The following is a 16,765-nucleotide window of genomic DNA, read 5'->3' on the forward strand; positions in this document are numbered from 1 at the left end:
TGTCTTGTGTCCCCCCCAGAGCTGTGAATGAGCGTTTAGATCTCCGCAGATGACAGTATGGGAGGGTAGATTCCCAAGTAGGTTATTTATTTCCCGTAGAGAGACTGTGCAATGAGGGGGTATGTAAACGCTGATAACAGTGACTGTTCTCCCTTTCAGTTTGATCTTTGCGGCGACGTATTCCATATCACATGCATTGGAGACGTAGAGGAGGCAGGAAGGGAGGTCTTTGCGAACTGCCAGTAAGGTACGAGGGTTGTTGCCTTGTGAGAGGTACACTTCATAGTTAGCCAGGCGAATGGTCCCCTTGATGTTTGCTTCGCATATAGCTAGGACTGGGACGGGGTATCTATGTAGAAAGTTTCTTAGGTCGTTGAGCTTGTTTTGCAGTCCATTTGTATTCCATTGGATGGCGAAAGCTGTGGAGTAGAGCTTATCCATGATGGGTTGCGGTGAGTACTCTGAGAAGCTCCGGTTCAAGTGCGAGAACTTGCTTGACTTCTGGGATATCCCGTGCATTTGGGAGCGAGGCTACTACTGCTTTGAGTGCAGCTATTACGAAGGGTATTATCTGCATAACCAGTGTGGATCCATCAAATGGGGTTATTTGCTGGCGGGCATCTCGGCGGCTGTCGTGTGAAGCTACAGCCTCTTTGTCTTGCATGCTTCTTTGCTTTGTATTCTGTTGCTCGGCGTTGTGTTGCTCAAGTTGAGTGCGCCTTTTACGTCTTGGGGCTGGCACAGGGTTTTTGGCCCTTTTCTTGGTGTCTTCTGTTTCCCACACGCTTGCCTTAGGCTTTGCAGCAGGGTGGGGCTGAGATCCACTTGTGTTAGCCTTTTGTATTTCGGGTTTCTTAGAGATGCGCGGAAGATTTGGGAAGTTTTCTTCTGACATATCTGGGGGTGCAGTCTCTGGTATATGGACCAACTCAGCATTCATGGTCCGGATTTCTTTTCTGGTTACTTTCTCTTCATACGCATTATGCTTGACTGACCTTGCAGCAATCTTTCGTTTGGGGCAGCCTCCGTATGTGGCAGTGTGAGGCCCCTGGCAGTTAGCACATTTCTTTTCACGTTTAGTTGTACATTCTTTGTGTTGGTGGGGGCCGGCGCAGTACTTGCAACGTGTGTGCCCCCTACAGTTTCTAGCCAGGTGGCCGAAACGTAGGCATTTAAAACATTGCGTAGGAGTAAAATACTCTTCAACTTGGTATGTGTGAAATCCAAGATGGATTTCTTCTGGCATCTTTATTTCTGATTTAAAAGTTATGATGACAGTGTGCGAATTTTGCACTTGCGAGTCACCATCTTCTGTCTCTTGATAGGACCGTTGTCGACAGACGTCAATAGCTCCGAGTGGGCGAAAGTATTCTAGCAACTGTTCGTCCGTATATTGATACCTCATTCCACTTATCTTTCCTATGTTCCTGGCATAGGAGTCTGGTACTCGTGTAGTAACTGCGATGCTAGCGACGCTAGTCAGAGCCAAGAGGGCTTTAGCTGCTGGGAGTGTGGCAACTGTTATCACAAGGCTGCCATCAGTAGCGATCCTGTGCTTTTTTATTCGTTCTTGAGTTGCTTGTAGAACCTCTTTTGCTACCACATTAGGGTTTGCTTTTAGAAATGACTGCTCGGGGTTTACAGGCTTGAGAATCACGGGAATTCCCGCTTTACGGTTTTTCTTATGAACTACTGTGATGAAACCATCATCGTCCATGTTGTTTTCATTACTAGAGATGTCGCTTGCAATTGATGGGGCGCTGTCATTGCCACTGTCAATTTCATCGTCATCATCAACGCGAGGACGTTTCTGTTGAGTGCACTTACGTTCGTCCGGATGTTGAACTTTGCTGTGCTCGTTTGCATCCATAGCTTTCCCAGTTTGTTGTCGGCCTAAGCTTGTTCCAAAACCATAAGGAATAACTGACACTGCCCGCAATGACTCTGGAGCCGGCGAAGCGTCCGCTTCCCTTGACGGTTGGCGAGGCGAAGGTGACCTAGACCAGCACTTTCCCTCACTGAAGTACGGGAAAAGATAAAGGTCTAACGAAAGGTGATTAACACTGTAACTTATGCAGGTTTACAGCAAATCTACAGAGCGAAGAATCGGCGTGGCCGTCCCACAGAACACTTCGTCGTTTTTTTGTTTTGGGGGACTTCTCAGCTCTGGTGACGCTAGACATTGCACAGGCATATGACAGCATTCAGCACCGCTTTCTGCTGCACAGGCTGTCTGCTGTTCGCATCCCTCCCTATATCCTCTCCTGGGTCAGGAATTTTCTCTCTGGAAGATCTTTCCAATGCTCGGACCGCCACCTCGTCTCTTCTCCTCATCAGCTGCTTAGAGGGGTGCCTCAAGGTTCTGTCCTTTCCCCACTGCTCTTTAACATACTCATGAGCTCCCTTCCCTTGGACGCGAATATTCTGACCATCACTCACGCAGATGACATCGCCTTTTTTGCCTCGGCCTCATCGCTGCATTTGTTGTACACGCTGACCCAGCAGTACATCGACACTGTTGTGGCTTGGACCACATCCGCTCATCTGAATATAAAGGTCCAGAAATGTGCGGTGCCCCTATTTCCGCCTGTGGGCTTCCGTGGTGTGCAAGGCAACGATCGCATCAACCAAGCTGAGTCTCTCAAGTATCTGGGTGTGTGGTATGATCACAGGAGGGATTGGGGCCGCCACATTGACCACATCAGCAGAAGAGCCTCCGCGGCACTGGGTACATCCAGCGATGCTCCAGCGTTCGTGTTGGTATGCGCAGGGATACCCTCCTTTATGTCTATCGTTGCTATGTCCGTCCCATCCTCAAATATGGCTGGGCCCTTTTCTCTCATCTCCCTGACTACCGGATAAGCAAGCTGCTCGTCTTAGAGAGGAAAGCGCTCCGCATGTGTCTCGGCCTCCCCAAGTATACTGCAAACGACGCCCTGTATCTTGAGGCGGGTGTGCTCCCACTGAAAGTCCGCTTTCATCTTTTAACAGTGGTCACTTTCCTCTCTCTGGCGCAGAGCTTTCTTGCTTCTCACCACATTGAATCGCTCAGAAATTTGGGTTTCTGGACTAGCAGGCGGTGGCGCAGATCCAATATTCCCCAGTTGCTATTTGCCCAATCTCTCCTGTCGCCGCTGAACGTTTCGCTTGCCCATGTCCCCCAGCCGGTTGTGCCTCCCGCGCCAGCCTCTGTCCAGGTTCTCAGCATCTTTCATTCGGATGCCAAAACATGCCCCTCTCACTTATTTGAAAGCAGAGCTTGACACTCACATGTCTCAGTTTCCCAATCACCTGGTCATCGCCACGGACGCATCTGTCTCTTAGGAACGGGCGGGAGTTGGCATTGTCATTCCGCAGCTCGATTTGCACTGTCCCGTCCGCCTCCCTGACTACACACCGGTCTTTCACAGTGAGTTTCTGGCCATGCTCCTAGCGCTGGTGAGGGTTCCCATCGCTTTCAAAATGGTGCTCCTTCTCTCTGACTCTCTTTCTGTGATTTCCTCCCTTGAGAGCCCTACAAGCCTTTGCTCGCCACCTTAGTTGCTTTTGCACCTAGCCACATCTCCCATCTCCTTGTCACCTGGATTCCTGGTCACCGCGGTCTCCCGCTCAACGAAGCCGCTACACCCTGGCTAATATGGCACTCTCTAGGCCAATCCTGGATGTCCTTCCTCCAATAGCTGGCATCGTCCGGGCGCGCTACAGACGTTTCCTTTCTCTCGTGCGGCGTCGCCCTCCACGTCCTGGCTATGAACACCTCTTATTCCGTTGGAATTCTGAACATTGTGGCTGCCGTGAGTCCGAAACTTCTGTAACGCGCGCTCGGTGCCTCTCCCTCACATTAAACTTCTATCTTCACCGTGCTGGCCTCGAATCGCCACCTGCGTGCCCGCACTGCGGTCAAGACGAGACTGTCCATCACTTCTTTCTTGATTGCCCCTTCTATGTCATCATTCGTCGTCGCCTCCTCGTCCCCCCTCTTCTTCCCGTCGTTGCTCAGCTCTCCCTGACATCTCTGCTATCCCCTGGAGCCTCCCATAACGGCGTTAGGGACCGCGCTGTTCTCCATAGTGTCATCTCATTCATCTCCAGCTCTAACCGATTCTAACTCTTTTTTAACATCCTGTTGACCGCACCTCAGTAGTCCTGGCCAATCTCATTAGCGGATAAGCGGCATCCCGCTTGAGGAGCAACAACAACAACAACAACAACGTCCAGGAATTCAAACTTAAGCACGTTTCCTGCGTTCAACATTTTTTCAAGTTTGTTCAAACAGCCAAGATCATCACGAAACAGAAACGACACTTCTGATGCGGATATCAGAGCCGTATTCGCTGTTCTACCGCTCCGCTTCGGCTGGACGCTGCTTTGTTTACCTTTTTGGAGCGAGCACATGTCTTCTCCAGCCAATCAAAGGCGTGCTTGAAACGTCACTCTTGCGTCATGCGCGGTGACCCCCCGCGCTTACAGAGCGTATACTATTCAGAAACTGCTATACACTGTTAATCTTAAAACACTCTTTTAGGTGTATTTCACACATACCACAACTTACTACTTTACAAATGTATATAAACACCCCTTTCGAGGCCTACACCCTCCCCAATATGGTGTAATTATACTCCTTTTTTTGTGTACACCCTAGGTACCATAACTTACTCCTTTCTGGTAGTAAGTGTACAACCCATGCCAAGTATACACCCTACTGACAAAGGTGTTTTCTGTGACAGATGGAAGACACAGTACACATGAACCTATTAAGCATTTTATATACAATGTCTGCGGTCAGAAAATAAAAGCTTCTGCTTACAAATGAGTGAAAAAGACTTGTAAGTCAGAAGACGGTGCACAGCTTTTCGTCATATAGCTCTTATAGCCATGAAATGACTGACAAACGCATCACAGAAAACAGTATTCTATTCCGCAGACAATCTTTTGAATACCATACATAAAATTATATTCAGTGAATATATACTGAGCTTTGAAAAGATTACAACTAAAAAGTTATAAGTAAGAAGCATCTCAAAAACCGTGAAATAAGGGAACAAAATTCATCAGGTGAATCTTAAGAACTTCCTGCGGTATGGATTCCGCTACGTTAGTGCAACGGATAGTGCTAATAGCTGTCAAACTTCCCTTTTTAACCGCATGAACATCAGGTACTTGTTTTTTAATTGTACCTCACGATTCAAGAAATATGTACGACGACCCTGATAGAATAGAGAGTTTTAGCAGACCGTTGATAACGTGGCTTGCGTCGAACCGTATCAACCGGAACCAATCAGTGGATAAGATTCTGAGTCACGCACAACTGCGATTGGTTCCGATAGGCACGATAACCTTATCAACGGTATACTAAAACTCACTAATATGAGATACGGCACGGTTTGGTGAATGAGGTAGAATACGATACGATGCCCCTTCGCTACTGAATGAATGAAGCATATGCACGGCAGTGTTGCCAGGTCACTTAGGCGGAAATTCAGGAAGTCGGCGTCAGAAAATTGAGTAGAATTCAGTATATGTACTAAAAACAAGGGCAAACGCTCTGACTAACGGCACCTAACTAGTGGGCCATATGATAAATAAACACGAACTATCACGATATACAGGGTGTCCCAGAAAACGTGTCATTGAATTCTAATAAAAAAACTACGCCACCTCGAATCATGCTGTCAACGGCATTTGTTCTTACTAGGTTTTTGCCACCTCCTGACGTGCATGTCATGTAACCTAAGTTTAATTATGTAAATTTTTGCTAAGTGAACTCGGAAATTTGCCAAGTAAAGGTCACTGATTTACCTTACCAACATGAAGACCGTGCCGAATTTACTCTAATTCATGATAATTGACAGTGATCTATCCTATTGGGAAAAATAGCCGAAAATCACGCTTCTCGGGGCACTTCAGTATAACGCGCGAGGACTTTTTGAGCGCAATCGCTGTCAGTCCAACGAAAAGAGGTTGGAAACCCAGCCCACAGAGTGATAGTAGAAAAAGTGACAGCTCTTGAAAGTGAGAAAGAGAAGGTATGGTCCCAGCCGATGCCGGACGCGATAAGCTATGTCTGTGTTACCTCTCTCTGCCGTGCCGGTGTGGGCTGGGTTTCCAACCTTCTTTCGTCGGACTGACAATGATTTCGCTGAAAAATTCGGCGAGCGCTATCCTGTGCGAGCTCCGTAGAGCATGATTTTCGGCTATTTTTTTCGATACGATAGCTCCTCAATTTTCCTGTCAATTATCCTGAATTTGAGTAAATTCAGCACGCTCTTCACATTGGTGGGGTAAAAAAGTGATCACTTGGCAAATTTCCGAGTTCAGTTCGCAAAAATTTACATAACTAAGCTTAGGTTACATAACATGCACATCAGGAGGTGGCAAAAACTTAGTAAGAAGAAATGCCGTTGACCACATGATTCTAGGTGGCGTAGTTTTTTTATTAAAATTCAATGACACGTTTTCTGGGACATACCCTTTATAGACGATAGAATAAGTAAGATATACTTGTAATTTGGTGTACACAGTAGAGACGTGCTTGCACACCTCCATTCCATCACGTACTCGCGCTCATAGATATTCGCAGTTAAGTTATAATAGTTCTTGTGGGGGCTATCAGTATCAGCTATAATAGGGGCTTATCAGTCCCTTCGTGTGCAGCAGTCCAGTGATAGTTTCTGTGGTAGTGATAGTTCTGCTGTTCATGAGGTTCACCTAAGAAAATATCTGTTCCACGCACGCGCTCGAATGCGGCAAGCAGAGGAGGTTTACAAAGAAACTTCCTAACGACGGAAACATAAGCTCGTCGTAACTTATCTTCATGTTTGCTGTGTTACCGGGTGCCCTGTGGAATATGCATACTTCTGCAATGTATTTACTATAAATCGTTTTACTCGGGCAGCTGGTCGTTTTTTTAAAGGTGACTGCTTGCAGATGCCACATAACGCATAGACACCTCATTATGTCAAAATTACATGATTTTCCCGCTCGTACCCGGACTACGACGCAACCAGAAGTTCCAGCAAACGTGAATTGTAATTCACTATGTAAAACCACGCTTCAGGCAAAAAATTCAGTACATTTAAGCGCGTTTTGATCTTTTTTCAGTATTTCAGTAGAGTGAATCGAAGTCCAGTAGATCTACTGTAATTCCAGTAGACCTGGCAACACTGATGTACGGACGCGAGAGACCAGACAAACGTCGAACATTGTCAGGTCTCATCCACCCATGCCATTTCAAGCTTCCAACCTGACGTGGAAAAGGGAACCGTGCCGTCTGCGAAGTCCAATTTGGAAAAGTTTCACACGCAGGCGACGCGCATAAACACACAGGCATTGTATGAGGCACAGAGCAACACACTGTTTGATTACGAAAATACATACATTGAAAGTGGTATCCAGGTTGACACAATCACACAAAATATTCCGTGCACACTGTCGGGAAGTGTTTCACACGCATACATGTTCCAGTGTCTCAAGGTATCGCACAAAGGACAGACAACGACTCGGTGCAGTCTACGTTTCGTCTAGTGATCGTGGTACGATGAATCTCGGTATATTTCAAGATACAGTTGAAGTGAGCGGCATGGGAGAAATCCAAGAAATCCAAGTCTGAAATGAGGTGTTCAATCACAGATTAGTCATGTTCGAACTGGTGGTGGTGGTGGTAGGGCTTGCCGTTGTCGGCCTCACGTATGTGGGCAACGTCACGACTGACGCCCTGGGGGAATGTGCGTCCTGGGCCGACTTCTAAGGGAACTGTGCCGACATATGTCTGAAAGCGTCTGAGGAAAACCCAGGAAAAACCCCAGACAGCACAGCCGGTTCGAACTGTAAGTTGGTTCACCAGCTTACCTTTCGACAAATCGAAGCCTACAAAATCGAGACTGAAATTAGCAGAATCAACATTGGCCACGAACTTATTTTTGTACATGCTTACATGGATGGGACGCAAGCGAAGACTGCAGTGGCTGCTCGACGGCAAATACAGGACAACAAGCCGTGGATAAATATACCTGCAGTGTAATCACACACTTAGTGAAAGCTGACAAACTACAAAAAAACAAACTCTCAGTTTACCCGTTACGACATCCTCCTTTGCATAGATTGGGAAGTTACCCGTCAAAAAGAACTCGTTACGAGTTAAGTTACCGTGTGCAAAATGCAACTAAGTTAATAACGAAGTTCCTCAGCCTGAAATGTAACTCGCAGTTACTGAGTTACTTAAAAAAGAACGAGTTACTTCCAAGTTACTTCGGACAGGAAATAACATTACGCAGGTGCAGCTCGTGTTAGCAGTTGAGTTAGACCTTGAGTTGCCTGCGGAGGAGTGCAACACGCTTAGATCGTTTTCGTTTATGTCCGAGAATAGACCTCTCCCTGTTTGTAAACATATGGCGACATAGTGTTCGACAGCGCCACAATTTTGTTAGAATTGAACTACGCTCGAAGCTAGAGGTGAACAAAGTCGCGCCCGAAAGCCACGGTCTTGAGGGGATTACGATATGGTCCCTTAAAGGGACTCGACCCTGGGCCCTGCTCTTCTTTCAATGGGAGGCAGAGAACAAGTGCCCGTTCGTGGAACCCAGCTGTCTCCTTCCGATTTGTTTCGGTTTCAGTCTGTCTTATACCAGTGTCATGATGAGGTGTCTCTGGTAGAGGTCTATTCGAACGCTTTGCATCTTACTCCCTTTGGGCGCACAATTGTTCACCTTCATTTCAATGGCAGCGCTTCTTACTTCCTGAATAAAATACTGCCATTGATTGAATATCACGTTTTATGGCAAAAAATGCCATAAAGGAACCGGAGAGGAAGTTAGAAAATATGTGGTCGTGAGTGAAAAGAGAGTTTAGTTTATTAGTTTATTTGTTTATTAGTGCTACACAAAATCACGAACACACTTGAGATAAGGGACCGTGAGGGGAAACCCTGTTAAACGGTCCCGCAAGAAAACATATTATTCAAATACGTCTTATGAGGGAGAGGCAATGCAAAGGTAGTAGGTAGTAGCCCGCTCATAATGAAAACAAGGAAATATACAAGATGACACACGACAATACATATAATATGCACAAAGGGTGTACGTTGCTACAATGCAGTAATGGACATGAAGAAATCGACATGTCATTGAACTAAATAAAGGGATTAATGCCGCTGTTGAAAGTGAAATTTGCAAGAGCGCTTGAAAGCGAGAAAACCAGTTGTTGACCGTAGGTTATGTGGGAGATCATTCCACAACTTAGTTCCAAAAGAAGAAAGGGTGAAATGACCGAAATTAGAGCGAAAGGCCGGACATTGAAGAGAATGCGACACGTTCCATAGGGAATATGGTGGAACGAAATTTTGAAAATTAAGTTGTTGTCTGTCAAAAGACCTGTAGAAAAAGTTATGCATAAGAAGAGCAACTTTATAATCACGGAGGTCGAAAATATTAAGTACAGATAGAAGAGAAAAAGCGAACGACACCGACTCCAGACGGCCGACAGAAAGGATAATTCGTAGCGCACCCTTCTGGGCAAAAAGCAGTGGGTTCAGATTAGAGTTATACGTGAGGCCGTAAACTTCAAGGCCGTAGTTGATATGGGAATGAATCAGGCCGTAGTATATGGTTAAAAGTATGCTAGTTGGGACTAGGTTCCTGAGTTTGCTTAGAGCATACAATCCACTGGAGATTTTACTCCGCACATGGTTAATATGATGGTGCCAGGATAAGTTTTCCTGCAAAAAGACGCCCAGAAACCGGGTGACAGATACACGAGAAAGGATATTCCCTCCGAAGGAAAGCTGCAAATTAGTGAAATCCAGGCTCTGTTGAGACGGTCGGAATGCCATATACGACGTTTTTTTAGAGTTAGCAACGAGTTTGTTATGTGATAGCCACATGTTAAGCTTATCGAGAACAGAGCTCGCTTTACAAAATAGTGTTGTGAGGTTTTTAGATTCGACAAAAATAGTGGTGTTGTCTGCGTAAAGGAAACAAGTAGTTGAAAGAAAGCCAGGCAGGTCATTTATGTAGACGAGGAATAAGAAGGGACCTAATATTGAACTCTGGGGGACACCCATAGAGAGCGTTCCGAGTTCGGAACTGCAGCCAGACTGAATGACATACTGTTTCCGTTGGGTCAAAAAGCTTTCTATTAATTTTAAAGGGGTGCCTCTAATGCCGTATCTGTCTAGCTTCTGAAGTAAAATTTTATGGTTAATTAAATCGAAAGCCTTGGTTAGATCAACGAAAATGCCCAGAGACAATATTTTTTCTTCGATATTCATAATTTTTTTTCGTTGCATGGATTAACGCAAGCATGGTTGATTTGTTTTTCCGGAATCCATACTGGGATGAACTTAGCAGCTGATTTGAATCAAAAAAACTCTCCAAGCGTTGCAGAATTATCTTCTCTAGCACCTTACTAACAGTCGGAAGCAAGGAAATAGGACGATAATTGGAAGTGTCACATCGATTCCTCTTTTTATAAATGGGTGACACTTTAGCTATCTTCAGTTCTTCGGGAAAAACACCGTGCAGAAAAAATTCGTTAAACAATTCTGCTAGCGGTTGAGAAAGGTAGTTACGAAACCTTTTGAGAAATGTGGAAGATATGCCATTGTGTCCAGACGACGTTAGTGGCTTTAGACCATCAATAATAGACATCACTTTATAACAACTTGTAGGTGTCAGAAAGAAATGGATGCAGAAAGAATGTAGGTGTCAGGATGTGGCGTTACAGATAGGAAGAGGGACGTCTGCAGGGGGATCAGTCTGAGGTCTAAGACGACTAGCAACGTTGCAAAAGTAATCATTAAATATGTTTGCAATATCTTTTGGACTGCTGGTCTTAACTCCATCCTGCGCGAGTAGGCACGCACCAGGTGCGTGTATTCTTGACTTTCTCTGTATTCCTTAACAGGACGCTATTTATGGTACGCCAAATAGCCTTCGGATCTCCAGAGGAGCTTTCTAGCCTAGACGAGACATATTTACGCTTTGCAAGCCGAAGGATGTCTCTTAGGATGTTATTATATCTCGTGTACCTGGCGCGGAGATCGCGATTCGTGGGGTTCAGCCGGGTTTTCTTGTACAGGTTATTCTTGTGCTTAATGCTTTTTATGATTAAAAGCGAGTTAAAAGTAACTTGGAACTAATCTTGGAACTTAAGTTACCTGAAAAAGGAACGAGCTCCTCTGAAAGTTACCACGGCGCAAATGTACCGAGATAAGTTACAAGTTACCAAAAAAGGAGCTTAGTTACAGTAACGAGTTGCTTGTAACGAGTTACCTCGAACTCTGCTCCTTTGTTCTCCATCCGAGCGAGCACCGTTGGAACGCCTGTCGGAACAATTTGCAATCTTACAATGAATTGCGCAACTTTCCGGTTATATCAGTGGCGATGGCTCTTCCGTGGCGAGGCGAGGTATCCGCGAATTGGGTGTGTGCGGTACTAGATGCTTGAAGGCAGGGATATTCCCAGGATTTTCGTCTCGGGCGTTGGGGTGGATGTGTTAGTGTTCAGTAGGGGGGGGGGGCACCCATATTTGCAGCGTTTCTGGCTTTTTTGCCTTTCTGGCAGAAAATTTGGAGGGGTATTCCAAGATTTTTGTGCGTGTCCTCAGAGCCGTAGCGAGAGGGGCAGCCGCCTCGGATGCCCTCGCTAGAGAGGGCGCCGAACGGCAGGCTCTGGCAAGTTGGTTGGACAGTATAAAGCGTGAATAAAGTTAATTTGAATTTACGATCTCGGCAGTGCAAGTAAGCGTGTTATTAGTATTATTTGTTTTGATGAAAACGGGCGAGGGGGTGGGTGCTTCAGATTTGGCCTGTCCTGGGTACAAACTCGCCTCTCGACGACTCTGCGTGCCTGGTGTGGTATAGGGGGGTACTGGGGAAATCCCTGCTCGAAGGCAAGCTTGAAGGTATCAGGCGCAAGTCGTCTTCATGCGGTGTACCGTGCTCTACCTGCTGTGTACCTCACAAGTCGGCAGCTTCCTCGTTCCGGAACGGTTCTGTATACCCGCTGTCTAACGGTGTTCGCTTCCGTGTAACGTTTGTGTACTTCGTCCCACTGATCCCCGCTTCTTTGGAGAGGTGCACAACCGGCATCATCATGCACTGAGTTAATCATCTCGATTCTTCATTTGTGTCTTTACATCCAGTTTTTAACTTTTCGTGACACCGAATGGAAATGTTTCGGAAATGAGGTACTGCAAGAAACAGTGAGCAGTAAAGAAACTTCTCGCAGTCATGCATAGCGTGCCTTAATTCCCATCGTATTTTTGCATTACTGCAGAAAAAAAAGGGCAGCCGCCATTTGAACTGGACTTTGTGTCTACTGCAAACACTATTTTTACACATGGTTTTTACATGGTTCTAAATATGCTGGAAAGGTGGAGTTATTGTGCTGTAACACCTATTTTACACCCCAGACGAAAAACATCGTTTCCACAAATGGCGTAATTGAGGAGGTTTGAAACGATTACACCCAGATTACGCCCAAATTACACCAAAAAAAGGTGTTTTGAAATTAACAGTGTAACAAAGCGAACGCAAACTCAGGATTCTAAAAACAGACCATGTGTTGACTCGCAGGAATTGCAAAACCCAGCCAGAGAGAAAATGGACACGCAGTGGCCGATTAGTTGTGCCAACGTATTCTGGAGCTAACTTCTTTTGAGCGTTCAAAAAAAGTGGGCATGTTATATGTGTGAGGAAGGAAGGGAGTCACTGAAAAGGATAGGCAGCTGTAGGACTCCAACACACGTCTTCTAGATTACTCTCTACCAATTGAGCTAAGCTAACGCGCCTGTCTAATGACGTCCAGGGTTGCCTTCCTTCTTGATTCATTGTTCTTAATCAGCGGCTTGACCGAGCGGGTTAAGGCGCCCCGCTCGCTGGTGGTAGCCAAAGTCGTGCTGAAGACTAGGAGGTGTTGAGTTCGAATCCTGCCACCGGCTGTGCAGTCTGAGGTTTTTCTTGGGTTTTCCGAAGACTTTCCAGACGAATGTCTGCACAGTTCCCCATGAAGTAGGCCCAGGACCTGCTGTCCCTGCTGTCCTCTCTCCATCCGTCCGTGCCTGCACGCCGCTCATAGCCACAGTTGCTTCGCGGCGTCAACATGGAAATAAAAAAAAGCTCTAAGGGCCTAGATAGCTAAGATGCTGACACTGCAAATGCAGGTTGCAGTGCATCAGTGCAACTAGTGTTCCGTAAATTTTGAAAGCGAGCCCTTTTTTTTTTCAAAACCTGCCATTTTTTGGGTCAATACACCCAATAAACAGCCTTCTTTTGGGTGTAATATGTGACACCCCTGTTACACCCATCATTGGGGTGTAGCATTTAGACCCATGGGGTCTAGCACTCATTTTACGCTCATACGGGTGTAAATAACTTTACTGTGATGCGGCATCTTGACGAGAGGTATCACAGTAAATTTTTTTCTCTAATATATCCTCCTATATACTATGGGGAGTTGGTGGAGCTGCCACGGCTACCACGACGACGCGTCTCGTCACTTCGAAACGGTGGTTGGAGAATGTCGATGGTGATGAGGCAGACGTAGTTGCGCTTCGGTTCGCGCTTGCTGAGAACTTCGTTTCTTGTTATATTCCTCAACCTACATGACCGATCATTATAATTCCCGTGGAAAATGTAAAATTTTTTTTTTCTCTTTGTTTATTGACTATCGTGCAGTACGTGATGAGTCGTTTATAAATATCGTTAAAGAGGTTATAGCTGTGAGGGTATAAAATAAATATTATTAATGGAGGTACGCGCGAGATGAATACCACATCAAACAGGCCTTATTTTACGCATGCGAACGGCACATTAGAATGCAAAAATAACATACACTGAGAACAAATTGGGCGCGCAGTATGTTGACTGAAGACTCCATGACTTTTCCATTCGTGATCAAGGTTGACAATGTATTGAAGGTACAATGTAGAATCAACGCAAATATTTGCTGCGTATATCTACAGTTGGGGCTCGTGGAAAATCAACGTTTTTCTTTACGTTCACTATCCACCATTGACCAGGTACAGCTGAAGCCGTATTGAGTCACATATAGCATTGTTCAACATTAGTCAATATTAGACAACGTATATTCTACGTTACACCAACAGTCTGTGTTTACTGGGAGCACACCAAGTGCTTCCGCTACTCTGGAAGCTTGAGTTAGCATTCATTATATCACAGCTGTGCATTTATTTTTTTCTTTTTCGCGTGAGAAGTTTACCACGACCTATGTACGCTCTTCCCGCTTGAACACTGCTTAAATTTAGTTGTTGAGATTGCGAACAGAAAATTCAAAGCTCATGCAGTTTTCTTTTAACTAAATGCGAATGTTGAAGACAGGCTGCTGCTGCATCGTCGACATGCCCCCTTAATCTTTAATAAAGGGGAGTTTATTAAAGGTTAAGGGGGCAAGTGGACAATGCAAGAGCAGCCTGTACGCCATGTGCATTTAGTTAAAAAGAAAACTACACGAGCTTTGAGCATTGTCTGGAATACACCCCTTTTGCACTGATATGGGTCCCTCGGGACTGGAAGTTAGGTAGGGTAATCCCTATTTTTAAGTCTGGTAACAGACATAGTCCGGCTAATTATTGGCCAATATCCCTGACGAGTATTCTCTACAAACTACTCGAACACATTGTCTACGCTCACATTGCGCGCTTTCTGGAAAATAACAACTTTTTCTTTCCAAATCAACACGGGTTTCGAAAAGGATTGTCTTGCGAATCACAACTTGTCTCGTTCACACATGATATCGCTTCTGCATTGGACAATAACGTTGAAACTGATGCTGTATTTCTAGACTTTTCAAAGGCTTTTGATAAGATATCTCATGCTCATCTTCTTGCCAAGCTCTCGTCGCTTAATTTTGATCCCTTCGTCATCAGGTGGATAAATAGCTTTTTAACAGACCGCCATCAGCAGGTTTTCGTGAATAACACATCTTCCACCTTCACTCCTGTTACTTCTGGCGTGCCACAGGGCACAGTCTTCGGTCCATTATTATTCCTAATCTATGTCAACCATCTACCTCGTGGCATCTCATCGAAAGTGCGTCTTTTTGCGGATGACTGCGTCGTTTATCGCAGCCATCTTTCTGACGATGACAACCGGATCCTGCAGAATGATCTCGACATGATTGGTGAATGGTGTAGCACATGGAGTATGCTTCCTAGCCCGTCAAATGCAAACTGATTCGATTTACTAGAAGGCGAACATCGTCCTCCGTCATTTACACAGTCTGCGATGCGCCAATTGAACGCGTCGTAGCGTATAAATATTTAGGGGTCCACTTTACGGCTGACTTGTCCTGGAACACTCATATCACTAATATCCTTTCCGATGCTAGTCGTAGCCTTTGTTACATCCGACGTCACATGCCACCGTACATTACTCCTGCACATTTTATTTCACGTCGTGTCGATCACGTGCATAAGGTCGATATACCTCGTCCCCTGTTCAACATCCTTTTCTAATTCATTCTTCCCGTAATGAGCATTGGAATGGAACAAGCTGCCATCCAACATTGTGACTATCACTGATCGCAGCCAGTTTGTCACCGCCGTTACATCATATTTTGCCCCCAACATACCAGCATAACCTTCTCAACATTTACTACGCAGTAGACGTGTGTTCTATTATATCTATCATCTTCAGTCTATGTATAGCAGTATCACTGTTTATTAAGTAATAGAAGTGTTCTTTATTTATTTGTTTCATTTTGACCCTATGTAGTGTTAGCATCTGTGTGTTTTCTTCTTTGTTCTGTGTATGGGTGTGTTATGAGTGCCCATCCCTTTGTATGGCCTATGGCCGCTCGAAGGTATGCTAAATAAATAAATATGAGTGTTCCAAACTTTAGCATGGTGTGTAATATAAGTGCGATCGGGGTGTTTTGGTGCATTACGCCCTTTTTACGCCAACACGGGTGCTTAGTGGAGTGTAGCATAAGTCAGAGCCGTATATTAAAAGGGAGTCTGGCCATTGGGAGGAGTCACAAAAAGAGGCTCGACCTGTCAATCACAGTTTCGCTCCTCTGATTGGTTTGCTTTTTACCAAGGGGGTCGCCATGACACCATACTGCCACCCAAAATGGCGACGAAAACAAACACAATGAAGCGGGGATTTCGTGACAAAAAATTTTCACAGACTAACCTGATTTTACGCTTCAAATGTACATCCTAATATAAATTTCTCGGAAATCAGTTTCAACTTATGCTCATCCATCGATATCTAACTGAAAATAATATGTTTTGTCGCCGGTGTTAGGCCTAGTGAACACGGCGATCACAACGAAATCATAACAAAAACGGCGCTGTGCTGTACAATCTTATATTTAACAGCTGGATTTCATGGGTATAAACATTCTTGCCTCTTATATTCCAACTATTCATGTAGATTTGTTTAAAAATCATACCGACAACAGAATGTGTCCCAGCGGGTGGTTCTGCCGGCAGCGGTACAACGACCGAAGCAGACGACAATTCCCGACGTGCCTTACGCTCCCTAGGTGGCGCTTATCAAATCTGCACCAACAATCCACTACTTTTGCAGATTGCGAAAGGTATCCATTTCAATCCCATCCAATCCACTTGCCACCCAAAATGGCGCTGCCCATGTTGGATAGGGGGGCAAATAGTGAGGATGGGCTGATTGATAGCGCCCCATATTTCAAGACTTCATTGGTCGGAAAGCTGAAAAAGTGGGTGGAGCTTCAGGTATAGGCATGACCCATTAATGGCCAGACTCCCTTTTAATATACGGCTCTGG

At 45.3% G+C, this 16,765-nt stretch overlaps 1 protein-coding gene across 1 annotated transcript; it reads right to left on the minus strand.

The window, feature by feature from the left end:
• Window positions 1-433: 433 nt before the first annotated feature.
• On the minus strand, window positions 434-1,870 carry LOC135384480 (uncharacterized). Its single transcript, XM_064613682.1, has one exon. The coding sequence runs from the start codon at window positions 1,868-1,870 to the stop codon at window positions 434-436; it is 1,437 nt and encodes a 478-aa protein (XP_064469752.1).
• Between the last annotated feature and the right edge of the window lie 14,895 nt (window positions 1,871-16,765).

Source organism: Ornithodoros turicata, chromosome 2 (assembly GCF_037126465.1).
Source record: "Ornithodoros turicata isolate Travis chromosome 2, ASM3712646v1, whole genome shotgun sequence".
NCBI classification, from domain to species: Eukaryota; Metazoa; Arthropoda; class Arachnida; order Ixodida; family Argasidae; genus Ornithodoros; species Ornithodoros turicata.